The sequence below is a fragment of the Alosa sapidissima genome, chromosome 5 (assembly GCF_018492685.1).
Source record: "Alosa sapidissima isolate fAloSap1 chromosome 5, fAloSap1.pri, whole genome shotgun sequence".
Taxonomy (NCBI): Eukaryota; Metazoa; Chordata; class Actinopteri; order Clupeiformes; family Clupeidae; genus Alosa; species Alosa sapidissima.
In genome coordinates, this window is record NC_055961.1 from 13712752 (window position 1) to 13726778 (window position 14027).

Below are 14027 nucleotides of genomic sequence, written 5' to 3' on the forward strand. Positions count from 1 at the left end.
GATGGTAGGAGGGAGAGAGAGAGAGCAAGAGAGAGAGAGAGAAAGAGAGGGAGAGAGTGAGGGAGAGCACCACTCTCCCCCTGAGACTGTAGTTGAGCATGCTCTGACTCGCCTTGCAGTGATTAATGTTTCTCTGTGAAACGACCAGTAGAAAAAATATTTCAATGACAGAGTTTTCCAGGAAAACCATTTCAGGCTTGAGTCACTGGGGAAGTTTTTACTTTTTTTCACCCCTCTTCTATTGGTAAGTGTGTGTACGTGAGAGAGAGGGAGAGGGGGAGAGAGAGAGAGAGAGCGTATTTCTGTTGCATGGCCGTTACTTATGTAAGAGCCATGTCAGAACTGTTTTTCTCAAAGAGGGGAATGGGAAGCTCCTGCTAGAGGTAAAGGACAAGATCAGAGAGATCAGGTCCTAGGATGACCTTCCATAAGCCACAGCTTCACAGGGGGATGGGGGGGTAGGGGTCAGAGGCCACAGCCCTGAACCACAGTAGTCCCCCCACACACATTTCACGTCCCCAGTTCATGCCGAGTTTACATTTGGACATTTCCTGGCCTTTGATGTAAGTACAGATAGAGCTGGAGCTGGGGGTATGGGGGGGGCGGGGGCGGTGGAGGGCTTGCCTGGCGGCAGTAGGAGCTACAGCTTCCCCATGGTGGGGTAAAATCATTGGGTAGGAAGGGGGACTGGTACACCTGACCTTTATGTTGCTGTTCATGTTTTCCTCTCCTAAAGGTGCAGCTCTGTAATACTCGTGGGCTAAGCAGCAGCAGCCGCAGCAGGACGCGTATCTTTCTACCCATAATTCCTTAGGCTAAATCGCATGACTGGGCAGCCTGCTGGGAGCCTATAGGGTCTGAAGAGGAGCGACGTTAATGAGGACTAAGAACTCTGTGGCAAAAGTGTTTTTGACCAGAAGCTTAACAAGATGGAGGGCCCACCAGGAGTCCTGTCCACAGCACCCCAGGCCGTTAGTGAACTGCTCGCTGCATTTTAATAGGCCATGTAGACTCAGGATAAACATGCCATTAGGGAATTCTGCTGGTGTAGTCTTTCTGTCAGTCTTTTGATGTGGTTTTTAATCTCTCGTCAAGTTTGTGATAAGATAATATATATATATATATATATATATATATATATATATCATAACAAGGATTCAAGATAAAATGCACAAGTGGGGAAAGAACATTTAGAATGTAAGCATCACTGAACACTGCCAACTTGGGTGCGGTTTGACTTTTTGTGTCTTTGGCCCATTGCCTACAGTAATCGTGATGTGTCCCGTTATTCAGAATTAATAGCCACCACACCAGCCAATTAGAAAAGATAATTTCTTCTCTCCTGGTGATAACCACTGATAAGCACCTCACGCCATCCTTGGTGTGTGTTACTTTTCGATTAATTTAGCTTGTCGTCAAAAACTTTTTTTCCAGTCAACACCTCTTTGTTCAGTGTCACAATACCATTCAGTGACCACAGTATCCCTTTCCAGTATACCTTAGTTAGCAACTATGGTTTTGGGAAACACACCCCAGAGTGGTAACTTGTAGAGTTTAGAGTGTGAAGTATAGACTTGAAAATGGGAGAATGAGAGTGTGAAACAGAGAGTTGGCGATCGAAAGCACAGAGAGTTGCCGATCGAAAGCACAGAGAGTTGGCGATCAAAAGCACAAAGAGTTGGCGATCGAAAGTAAACAATCGCCCGTTCGGTCACTCACAGCGAGTTGGGCCGGTTCTGTCTCATCAGCAGGACACCGTCGAGGTCCATGTCTCCTGTGGGGAGGCTGTTGAGGCGGGTCCAGACGGGCGTGTGTGTGGCCGCGTGCGAGCTCGGGTGAGCGATGGTGAGGGACCCGGGGTGAGAGCTGTTGCAGTTGGCCAACGGAGGGGTGCTGAGGGTGTCCGAGTTGAGCACCACACTTGATCTCTTCTCTGCTGGTCAGAAAGAACAAAATCAGAGGACAGTCCTGATTAGGGCCATGGGACTGTGCCGTATTTCAGGTCATCTGCATCAGGTCAGACTGCCAGGAAGACTTCCTCTTTCATTCATGTTTCTCTATCAGTGTGTGTGTGTGTGTGTGTGTGTGTGTGTATGCGTTTGTGTCACCTCTCTCCTGCGCGTTGCTGGGTGTGTGGAACAGCGTGAGTGGCCTCTCGCTGCAGGACGGCGCTTTGCTCTCCGTGCTGCGCCTCCTCACGGCGAGGTCGTTGCTGTTGGCCGAACCTCCTCCTCCACCGGCCGGCGACTCTCTGAAGATCTGTGAGGAGACCCAGACGAGAGGAGATCTCATCACTCTGCCCCCGACTATAATAAGAATGCTGCTAGACTAAACCAGAGCAGCAGAAGATGAAGTACAACTGACCGGTACATAATCAAGCTGTGATGTGTTATGCAAGTCCATATGGTCTGTTGGCCACATTTTACATAAAGAGTCCTGGTATAAAGGAAGTGTTCGTTGTAAACTCTATATCAAGTGTCATTTGTATACTCTATATTACAGTTTTGTACAACTGTTGTACACACTGTTGCTCAAAACCTAAAGCTCTTTTGTCTTTCATGGGCTTCTATGTACAGTATATTTCCATACAAGAATGAAAGTCATCTACAGAGAGAAGGTGAAATACACAGTACAGTAAACATGTACGTAGTAAGCAATATTGAAACCAAAAAAGTAGTGATTTGTCCCAAATAATTTGCTGTTGTGAGTATTTTACAGCCAACAAGAAAAAGGAAGCAAAATACAATGACCACCAGATGAACATGGAGTTTTGAAAAAGCTGATTTGGCCAAAGAGAGAATGTACTGTATTTCTAAAGAAAGAAATTACTGACTACTATCAAATTACTTTGCTTTTTCCAAAGAAAATATTACTGTGTGTGTGTGTGTGTTCGGGGAGCAGTTGGGTGTGCAGATAGATATGAAGATAGATAGATAGATACTTTATTGATCCCCAAGGGGAAATTCAAGAAGGCCTATATATTCATAGTTTTACATAAATTCGACTTTTTATAGAACATTACACTAAAGTCCAATTAATTTTCATTTCAAAGTATCTGCATTGGTTCTGAACATTTGAACCATCCTCTAGGAACAGATTGAAAGGGTCTATACCTATATATAGAGTATATCTATTCATAGGCTTATACTAAGGCAATCAGATGGTGTTCAGTAAAGTAATGAGTGTTCAATCAAGTGAAATCAATCAAGTTCCTTCCTCTTAGATTTTTGTGTGTTAGGTAGAAAATTGTGTGTGGTGTTTTGAAAAATGTGTTTTAGGAAATTGAAAACTAAGTCAAATACTGAGAATTAGTGTGCGGTTTTGCAGACTTGGTGTGGGGTTATGGTGTTTGAAAACCATGTGTAGAAAATAGTATGACAAGCAAAAATTTAGTGTGTAAGCAGTTTAAAAAAAACTGTAAGTGCCCTGTTCATCAAATATCTCTGGTACATATTTAATCAGTAAATATATTTTCCTGTTTGCGTTTGAGCATGTTATTACAAATAACACATACTTTGGGTTAAGGTTAGAGTTTAGAAGATGTGCAGTATATGCACTTATTTTAGAGGTACACAGTATTATACGCTACTTAACTTTGCTTATATGCGAGTAGTACTTATTGCTGCACTAACATTGATTGTTCCCTTTTGTGTAAGTCGCTTTGGATAAAAACCTCCACTAAATGACTACATGTGTCCTTACATAAGTACACTAAATTGAGGGCATTTGGTAAAAAGAGGACTCGGTTTGTGTCCTAGCAAGGAGCTTGAGAGTAGTACACTCTCTGTAGTGCTGGGTTTGCTCTTCCCTGGAGTCACTGTCTGCTTTGGGCTGCCTGCCGCATCCCTCCCAGTCGGGCCATTCATCATGTGTCTGCTGCCCACTGTCTCTCTCGCTCCGCCAAACAGCCCTGCCTGGCAGCGCAGCACGGCGCAGCGCATCACGGCGCATCGTAGCACGGCGCAGCGTAGCTTTAGCACGGCGCATCGTAGCACGGCGCAGCGCATCACGGCGCATCGTAGCACGGCGCAGCGTAGCTTTAGCACGGCGCATCGTAGCACAGCGCATCGTAACACGGCGCATCGTAACACGGCGCATCGTAACACGGCGCATCGTAGCACGGCGCATCGTAACACGGCGCAGCGTAGCGCGGCGCAGCGTAGCTTTAGCACAGCGCAGCGCAGCACGGCGCAGCGTAGCTTTAGCACGGCGCAGCGTAGCTTTAGCACGGCGCAGCGTTGCTTTAGCACGGCGCAGCGTTGCTTTAGCACGGCGCAGCGCAGCATGGCGCAGAGTAGCACGGAGCAGAGTAGCACGGAGCAGCGCAGCACGGAGCAGAGTAGCACGGAGCAGAGTAGCACGGAGCAGAGTAGCTTTAGCACGGAGCAGCGCTGAAAGAGCCTCTTATGTAACGCGGCCGTCTGCCTTCTGCTTTTTTCCCCTCTCTCAGGCTTTACTGACATGGCACTGATTTTGACGACGTGCAGGGAGACAGCAGCTGCGTGTGTCAGTGTGTGTGTGTGTGTGTGTGTGTTTGTGTGTGTGTGTGCGTGTTCGTGTTTGTGTGTGTGTGTGAGTATATCTGTGTGTGTTAGCGTGAGAAAGAAAGGGAGAGAGAGAGGATGTATATATATGTGTGTGTGTGTGTGTGTGTGTGTGTGTGTGTGTGTGCATGTGAGTATGTGTGTGTATGTATTACTGAGGATCATCTGATGTGAGCCTAAACCCTCCCCTTGGCTGGTCATGTGATGCAGGGGTCACAGTGCAGGGTCGACACTGGGCTGCTTTGGTAGCGTGTTGCCATAGCGACCACACTAAGCACCTTGGCCTTTAAGGCATGCCTAACAAGGCATACATGATGGGAGAGAGAAAGAGAGAAAGAAACGAATGATAGAGAGAGAAGTGAGACAGAGAACAGAGGGAGAGAAATGAAAGAGACTGCATAAGATGAGAATGGACGGAGAAAGAGAAAAAGAGAGAGACGAGGGAAGAGATGAAAAAAAGGAGAGAACAGAGAGAAAAGGAGAAGAGAAACTGATAGCGAGAGAAAAGAGAAACAGAACGAGGAGTAGAATGAACATAGAGAAGGAGAAAGAGAGAGACAGATGACATGAGAGGGGTGAGAGACATAGTGAGGTGCTGAGCTCTGAGGTGCCTCCCTGTGCTCACTGTCCAGCTCACAGAGGGGGTCTCTGGCCCTGATCTGAGGGGACGGCTAAACGCTTCAACCGCTCCATGATCTCACACTCACTCCCCCCAGAGTCCACTCACAGCCTGGGCCCTCTTCTACTGGCAGCCAGCAGCAACTCCTCAACCCGGCCCAGTCCACCATAATCCACCCCAGTTGGCTTGGCCTGCGCCGGAACCCGCCGAGCCCACCCTACACACAGCAGGCCCGGGCCAACAGGCCCTTCCAATCCACATCATTTATGCTGTACAAATTTTGAGATTAGTTCCAAAAGCACAGCTCACATTTCTTAGAAAAAGGTCATTAAATGTACGCGTCAGACATCCCGGCCACAAACGACATTTTAGAAATCTTTGACCACACCCAACCCATTTTTTGGCCCCTTTATTGTGTAGTGTGATCTATTAAAACGAATGCACAAGCAATTGAGGAGTTTGGTTCCAAAACGCCATATCCTCCATGTTCATGAATTTTCATGAATAATTTATTTTTTCAGTTTGGTTTTCCAGGTAATTTCAGTGGAACTGTAATTGGGCTATTGTTATTTGATTTATCTTTACTCAACTGCACAAATTATTGCTATTGCCTGAGATACACAATTAAATAACATGACTTATTAATGTTTTTAAAAATGTATATATAGCGTTTTTTTTTAACTAAACTCTTCAATTGTGACCAATGTGCACCAAGCAAGGTTGTGAGAAGATGCTGCACTGCATGAAATGAATAGTGACCAGCATCAGATGTCCCTTCCAGTGGTAAGCGCCAGTAGCCTAGAAATCTAGACGCACCCTAGCGGGCTAGTCTAGCAACTCTCCGTTGGCTTGTGAGCTCGAAAAATTAAACTTCAATCAGGCCAATCAAATCGTGTATAGAGTCGTTAGACGGGCTTAACATAATGATTGATGGCAGAGTTGCAACAGTTTGGCTTGAATTCCCTGCTACTTAAAAACAAATAAGATAATGTTGCTGTTGGCGAACAGTGTGACACGAGTTAAGCGTTTATTAAGTTGGCAAAAGTTTGAACTAGCCAACTAGCTCCGCTGGTGGGAAGCGCATGGGACTCAGCGCTGTCCTATTGCGTGCAGAGGGAATTTGAAAGACAACCGATTATCCTGCCCCTTGGACTGAGCACTGCGAACGGTGAGTGCCCAGACCCTACATTTTAATGTGGGTCTGGCTCGTCAGGCAAAAGCACCAGTGTTTCAGCATGCACTCCTCAGCAACACAGCATCTGGACTTTGTGCCTCAATGTTGTTTGATGTTTGGTCTCCGTCCCAGACGTGCAGAACCGTATGGGGTTCCGCTGTTCTGCTGCATGTCACCCACCTTCTCATGGTTCTCGATGAGAATCTCCACCACGATATTCTGGAACTTGATGTCCATGATGGCCGCCACCGTCTCTTCCTGGGGGCGGAGCAGAGTGGGGCCAAACACCACGCCCAGATTGGCCACTGTCATCAGGTTCTGCTGGTGATGATTGGCCACGCTGTGCAGACAGACAGAGAGGTTTGAGGTATTGAGGTGACTCATATTGAGGTGAGGTTGAGTGACTATGGGAAAGCATATGGTCATGTTATTGGTAAAGACACATCTTTAAAGTGACTGTGGCCTGTTTACACATGCAGAGTTCTTAGATACACACATAAACAAACCCACACACATGCTTATCCACACACACCCACAAGATCAACAGACATTAGTGTTAACACATCATTGCAACATCATTGCAAATGTTGGGGGAAGCCGTGGCCCACTGGTTAGCACTCTGGACTTGTAACCGGAGGGTTGCCGGTTCGAGCCCCGACCAGTGGGTCAAGTAAGTGCCCTTGAGCAAGGCACCTAACCCCTCACTGCTCCCCGAGCGCCGCCGTTGAAGCAGGCAGCTCACTGCTCCGGGATTAGTGTGTGCTTCACCTCACTGTGTGTTCACTGTGTGCTGTTTGTGTTTCACTAATTCACCGATTGGGTTAAATGCAGAGACCAAATTTCCCTCACGGGATCAAAAAAGTATATATACTTATACATGCTGTTCATGTCATAAGTCTAGCCTGCAGGCCAATGCCCAATACCCTCTGTGCACAGACCGTAGACCTTCTAGAAAATTACACAAAACACCACTAAAGTAAGCAGATTCATCGTTGTCTACGGCAGGGATCTGAGTGTGACTGGATGCTATGGAGAGGTCAGGTGGGGTGCAAGACAGTGGTATTTGCAGAAAGATCAAGTCAAATGCAAAGTGTGTCAACACGGAGATTGTGCTGCAATCCTCTTTATCTCTGGAAACAACACAGCTGTAAAAAGTCTCTCTGTGACTCTGGGAAAAACTGATTGCATTAATGTCTCTACTGAATTGGGAGCAGAAGTGAGAGTGTATGTGAGCATGAGTATGTGTGTGTGTGTGTGTGTGTGTGTGTGGGTGGGAGGGGGCTGTTGGGGGGGGCGGGGTCAACGGGAGCCTAGCAGTGCTGTCATTGCGCTGAGTTCATTACCCTCCCAATCCTCTTAGGGCTGACCACAGCGGGATTTGTAACATAGTAAAAGGGGGCGGAGGAAGGCAGACAGCCCCACGCAGGACCTACTTTGCCAAATGTTTCATAAGCAGCTCGAGCATCTGCCGATTCTTCTCAGGCAGCCGATGGACCAGGCTGTGGATCTCGGCCACGCGCGCCTCCGGGTTGTCCAGCTCTTCAGGATGTACAGAGAGAGAGAGAGAGAGAGAGAGAGAATGTTTTCAAAGAAGGCCATGTTATACAATGGGCATGAATAAAAGAATGTCAGGCTTAAATGCAAAGCCTGTTGTGAAATAGAACCTACATCTAAGATAACTTCCCCTTTCCGATTTCAAAGCCTTACTTTACTCCCAGTTATGTGTTTTTTAAATGTTTCTTGCGCAAATCTGTCAAGTTCCCTCTATTATACAAAGTTGCGCCAACTGGAGCTTGTGAGCTAGGAAACGGCAGTTCTCACTCACCTCTGTGCTATACATAGATACACACCCTGTGAACTCCAGAGCTGCCTTGGTGTTCCATTGGCAAAGTTTACAAGAACTTTGTTTGGCACCATCTTCACACTTATTTATGGACAAAGTGCTTCTCAACTGCTCTGGAGTTTTTCAAAGTCAAGTTATCACCTCTATTTTACATGTCCGTGAAGTCTCTTCATGTTACAGTTTGTTTAGGGTGTTTCAACTTGGTGGTCTCAGTGGATCTAAGTGCAACTCGAGTTCATTGCTTCAAATTATGTACAAGCATGCAAAGACATGCACACACACACACACAGACACACACACGCACACACACACACACAAGTGGGGTCCCTTACACAAGCACACAAATCAAAACAGCTTAGTGACAAGGCAGAAAGGTCCAGACTCAATGACACATGCACAGACACATCACCACAAACACCCCCTCCCCTTTCAATACAAACACACACACACACACACACACACACACACACACACACACACACAAGCATAATCACACAGAAATATCACCACCCAGTGGCTTCTTTGTGCTGTGCAATGGCAGAGTGTCGTACAGCGATGCCGTCGTTGGGCAAGAGTGAGAGGTGGTGGGCGACTGGGGCAGGGGGAGGGAAAGAGAGAGTGGACACTGGCCAGACTCTGTCAGAGAGCCTCTATGCGAGGAGGGACGAGAGTGAGAGCGAGCAGAGAAGGGGCGTCTATGAGACTGCATGAGAGACTGTGCCAGGGAGAGAGGAAAAAAAGAGAAAGAGAGGAAGGAGATAGACAGATAGAGAGAGGGAGGGGGGAGAGAGAGAGAGAGAGAGAGAGAGAGAGAGACGTGTCTGTGCCTGTACCTGTGTGTCTGTCTGTCTGTGTGTGTGTGTGTGTGTGTGTGTGTGTGTGTGTGTGTGTGTGTGTGTGTGTGTGTGTGTGTGTGTGTGTATGTGTGTGTGTGTGTGTGTCCTTGTTTGTTTGTGCTTGTTTGTTTGTGTGTGTGTGTGTGTGTGTGTGTGTGTGTGTGTGTGTGTGTGTGTGTGTGTGTCCGCGCGCACGCGCGCACTAGTCTGCTGTTTTCTCAGACATGGGCTGGTTCCAGGTGGAACGGTGCCCTTTACACGTAACCCATACCAAGCAGTAGAGAAAAGGCGAGAGAGAGAGAGGGAGGGAGAGAGAGAGAGAGAGAGAGAGGGAGGGAGAGAGGGAAAGGGAGGGGAGTGGGAAAGAGGGAGCTTGTAAAATGAGTTCAAATGAGGACAGCGTCCTGATGTTGCCTTGCTGTGGCAGTGCTGCAACACACAAGCATTTAGGAGCAAGTCCGGCTTTTCTCACAATGTGTGTGTGTGTGTGTGTGTCTGTGTGAGCAATGGGTCTGTGTGTATGTTGTGGCGGGTGTCTAAATGATCTGCTCTGTTTTGTATCAAACACGGGGGTGGATTTGTGTGTGTATGTGTGTGTGTGTGTGTGTCTGTGTGTGTGTGTGTGCTCACAGGTCGTTGTGCGCCTCATGGTAAAATCATTTCCTGTGCAGCGAGCTTCAGACACACCCTCACTTCCTGTTTGGCCTACTCTTGCTACGCAACACTAACGCAGAGTGCACGAGCCTGTGTGTGTGTTGTGAGAGAGAGAGAGAGAGAGAGAGAGAGAGAGAGAGAGAGAGAGAGAGAGAGAGAGAGAGAGAGAGCATCTCCCTGTATTTGTCTGCCTGTCTGTGTACTGGTGTGTACGGGCAGAGTGCTATCAGAGGCAAAAGGAAAAGCACATCATCCAAATGAGCTTGTCGCCACTCTACAGGAAGATTAAAGGGCACCGGTAAAACTCGTGGCACTGGAGTGAGAGAATCACAAGAGAGGACAGGAGAGGAGAGGAGAGGGGGAATCAGAGGGAGGAGAGGAAGGGAGGGGAGAAGAGAGGGAACCATGGGAGAGGAGGTAAAGACAGAATGAAGGACAATGAGGGGAGAGGAGAACAGAAGAGGGGGAATAGGGGGGGGAGAAGAGAGGAGAGGAGGTATGAGGGGAGAAGAGAGGAGGAGGAGAACTTACTGGCAGCTTTGATGAAGCTCCTCTGGTACTGATAGGTCATGAGGGGTGCAGGTAGCACCCTAGCAAGAGAAGGAGGGAGGAGCAGGAGGACAGGAACATCAGGCCAACACGAAAGAGAAGGAGAAAGAGAGGGATAACATTAGTCATTCAGCTTCTAATCATCCTCCATTTGCCATGATACCACTACTTCAACTCTAATGGAGGGTTTTGCACAGAAAAATGCTTGTGTGGGAAGTTTTCATTTTATGCATGTAAACACATTTGTCTGTATGTGAGAGTGAGAGAGAGGGAGAAAAAAAAAGAGTGTGTGTCTGTCTCTCTCTCTCTTTCTCTCTCTCTTTCTGTGTGTGTGTGTGTGTGTGTGTGTGTGTGTGTGTGTGTGTGTGTGTGTGTGTGCTTTACCTGAGGTAATGCTTGATGGCGCTGGTAATGGTCTTGATCTCCCACTCTGTGCTGTCCAGTTCTACATCAGCACATGTTTTAGGATCTGGTGAGCAAAAACAAAATTCTCATCTTTAATTTTACAGTGTACATGCTGGCCAGAATAATACGACTAGTTTATCCACAAAATTAAGTTTGTTTTCAATTCTTGAATATCCTGTTACGAGCTTATTCTGCTTCATGCCACAATATTGCATAATCCCATCATGTAAAACTTATATAACCATTCTGGCTCTCCAGTCTGGGGGAGGGGAAATCCACTTCTTATGTTATTATGCCATGTTGTTATATGCTGCGTATAATATGTATGTATATGGTAGTGGTGCACCCTTAAATGCTCCTAAATACTACTGTAGCTATACCTTATGAATGATTGCTAAATTACACACATTTAGTGCACCTTCTGGCTGAGAAATCCATTAGCCTGCAATGCCCGAGGCACAGTAATTACAGACAGTTATTTTCCTCCACTGGTTTTTGTATGCCGCCCTTTCTGATTGACAAGGGGGGGGGGGGGGGGGGGGGCGGGGTGGTATTTCTAAATATACTTTCCTGAGTAATGGTAGGCCTGAGCGCATAAATGATTCATCGCGAGACGGAACGTTTTTTTTGTTTGTTTGTTTCAGATACACAAGAAGAGTGGGAGAAGCTAAAAGCAGGAGAGCGGTAGGCCACATGTGGTCACCGAAAAACATCCAAGAGGAGTGGCCCCTCGGAACCAGAACAGAGCGGATTCAGATGATCTGGAGCACCACGCACATGGTAACACTCTCTCTCTCTCACACACACACATACACACACACACACACACACAAACACACACACACAAACAGGGAGGGAGACAGAGAGAGACACAGAGGCTGAATGACTCTCAAGTGTGTGGGATGTCTGGTTTTTTCATGGCCATCCAGGCACCTGGACCACATCAGACCCAACGCCACTCCTCCCTCCCTCTGGGACATCTCCACCATGAAGGAGCACATTCCTTCACTCTGACTGGGCATGTGCGTGCAACGCGTTGGGTTATTTTTAATTCGTAAAATCTGTTGTTTGGTTTATTTTCAATCATCAGGATCTGTCGAGAAGAGGCTGAATGTACAAAAAAATACCCAACGGATGACCCTACCCCAGTTGTACAACAAGGAGTCCTGCTACTTTTAGCCTTAGGGTCTGGTGCCAGGTTGAAAGGGCAGACATGGGTGTGCATGAGTATGCTTAGGTGTCTATGTTTGTGTCTGCATGTGCTGACAGAGTGTGTCTCCCAAATTTGTAATCTCAAAGGAAGCAATGCAACAATTGTTCGCAATTAATAAGTGATTCAATCTTATCATAAAATCTTCTGCACACACCAATACTCCTGTGCAGCCTTCCGAGTTTCCTGTCTACCAGTGTCAGCCTGACAATTGTTATTGCTTACTGCTATCTGTGATAATGTACAAAATGTATTAGATTAGATTAGATTAGATTAGATTCAACTTTGTCATTTTGCAGAGTACAAGTACAGAGACAACTAAATGCAGTTTGTGTCTAACCAGAAGTGCAAAAAAGCAGAAAAAGTGCAATGTGATATACAAAGTAGGTGGTGCATAGACAAGACAAAGGATATAGTGCAGTGTAGACAGTAGTATACAGTTGTTTTCAGAAGGTGGTTTAGAGTAGTATAAAGTAAATATAAGTATGTGCATTAGTATATTATATAGTATATATAGTATATTAGCATTAACCTTATAAGATCAGAATAAATATGGCTATGTAATAGGAACAATGTATGAACAACATGTACAGATATGTGCAATGTAGTGGCAGTACCATTATAGTAGTAGTAATAACAATATAGATATATGCAGTGTATTAACAGAATATATTACAGAAAAACTGAATAAATATGGATATTTAGTATGAACCATATAAACAGATATGTACAGTATGTACAGCTATGTGCAGTGTGGTAACAGTACCATAGTAGTGCAGAGACAGTAACATTATAATAGTATTAAGAATAAGTGTATGTGCAGGATGAAGAGCAGTAGAATATGGCTATATAAGTGTAATTACAGTAAGTGTGTGTGGGGGGGGGGGGGGGGGGGCTGGGGGATGTCCGCCTCCTTGTTGTCCCTGGCACAGGCAAGGAAGCATCAGACGGGGGGTGATGGGGGCTTAGTTCGTTGGATGTCACCGGGAAGCAGAGCTAGAGTTTAGTAGGGTGACAGCCGCAGGACAGAAGCTTCCTCTGAACCTGCTGGTTCGGATGCGGAGAGACCTGTAACGCCTCCCGGAGGGGAGTGGGGTGAACAGTCAGTGGTTGGGGTGAGAACAGTCTTTGATGATGCTGCGCGCCTTACACAAGCATCACTTTCCCTGGATGGCCTCGATGGAGGGGTGAGGAACCGGTGATGCGTTGGGCAGTTTTCACCACCCTCTGCAGTGCTTTCCGGTCATGCAGAGCAGTTGCCATACCAAACTGTGACACAGTTGGTGAGGATGCTCTCGATGGTGCAGCGGTAGAAGTTCACCAGGGTCTGAGGAGACAGATGGACCTTCTTTAGTCTCCTCAGAAGGAAGAGACGCTGGTGAGCTTTTTTGATCAGGGTAGAGGTGTTGAGGGTCCAAGAGAGGTCCTCAGAGATGTGGACACCCAGAAACTTGAAGCTGGTGACACACTCCACCTCAGTCCTGTTGATGAGTATGGGGGTGTGTATGCCAGCTTTGGACTTCCTGAAGTCCACAATGAGCATTTTGGTCATTCTGGTGTTGAGAGCCAGGTTGTTATCAGTGCACCACGATGTTAGGTGCTGGACCTCCTCCCTGTAGGCCGTCTCATCATTGTTGCTGATGAGACCAATCACTGTAGTGTCATCTACAAACTTGACAATGATGTTAGAGCCATGTATAGGTGTGCAGTCGTAGGTGAAGAGGGAGTAAAGGTGAGGGCTCAGCACACATCCCTGTGGAACGCCGGTGTTCAGGGTGATGGTTGAGGAGGTGTGGTTATCTAACCTAACAGACTGAGGTCTGTTGGTTAGGAAGTCCAGAATCCAGTTACAGAGGGAGGTACTGATGTCCAGTTCTCTGAGTTTGTGCTGAGCTGAAGTCAATGAACAGCAGACTTACATAGGTGTTGCTATTGGTGGGTGCTGTAGAGATGGCATCCTCTGTGCTCCTGTTCTGATGGTAGGCGAATTGGAAGGGGTCCAGTGAGGGTGGTAAACAGGTCTTGAGGTGGGCGAGGACCAGTCTCTCAAAACACTTCGTGATGATGGGGGTGAGTGCGACTGGACAGAAGTCATTAAAGCAACACCAAAGAACTTTCCCTCTGTCGCACGCACACTATTTGTTTATCCAGCACCAGCTTTGCAAATAACGATGTCCACAGACAAGGTAGAAT

At 46.9% G+C, this 14027-nt stretch overlaps 1 protein-coding gene across 3 annotated transcripts in view; it reads right to left on the bottom strand.

Annotated features, from left to right (window-relative positions):
* The window catches only part of LOC121709640 (rho GTPase-activating protein 26-like), a 62153-nt gene that overhangs the window by 6697 nt on the left and 41429 nt on the right, over nucleotides 1-14027 (bottom strand). For 2 of the 3 annotated variants that reach the window (XM_042093204.1, XM_042093201.1), the window contains exons 15-20: nucleotides 10604-10688; nucleotides 10202-10260; nucleotides 7771-7876; nucleotides 6518-6677; nucleotides 2109-2259; nucleotides 1720-1936 (exon numbers count right to left, since the gene is read on the bottom strand). In XM_042093204.1, coding sequence (XP_041949138.1) covers nucleotides 1720-1936; nucleotides 2109-2259; nucleotides 6518-6677; nucleotides 7771-7876; nucleotides 10202-10260; nucleotides 10604-10688 — 778 coding nt within the window. The remainder of the gene's footprint in view (nucleotides 1-1719; nucleotides 1937-2108; nucleotides 2260-6517; nucleotides 6678-7770; nucleotides 7877-10201; nucleotides 10261-10603; nucleotides 10689-14027) is intronic. The other variant, XM_042093202.1, reaches the window with a different exon arrangement.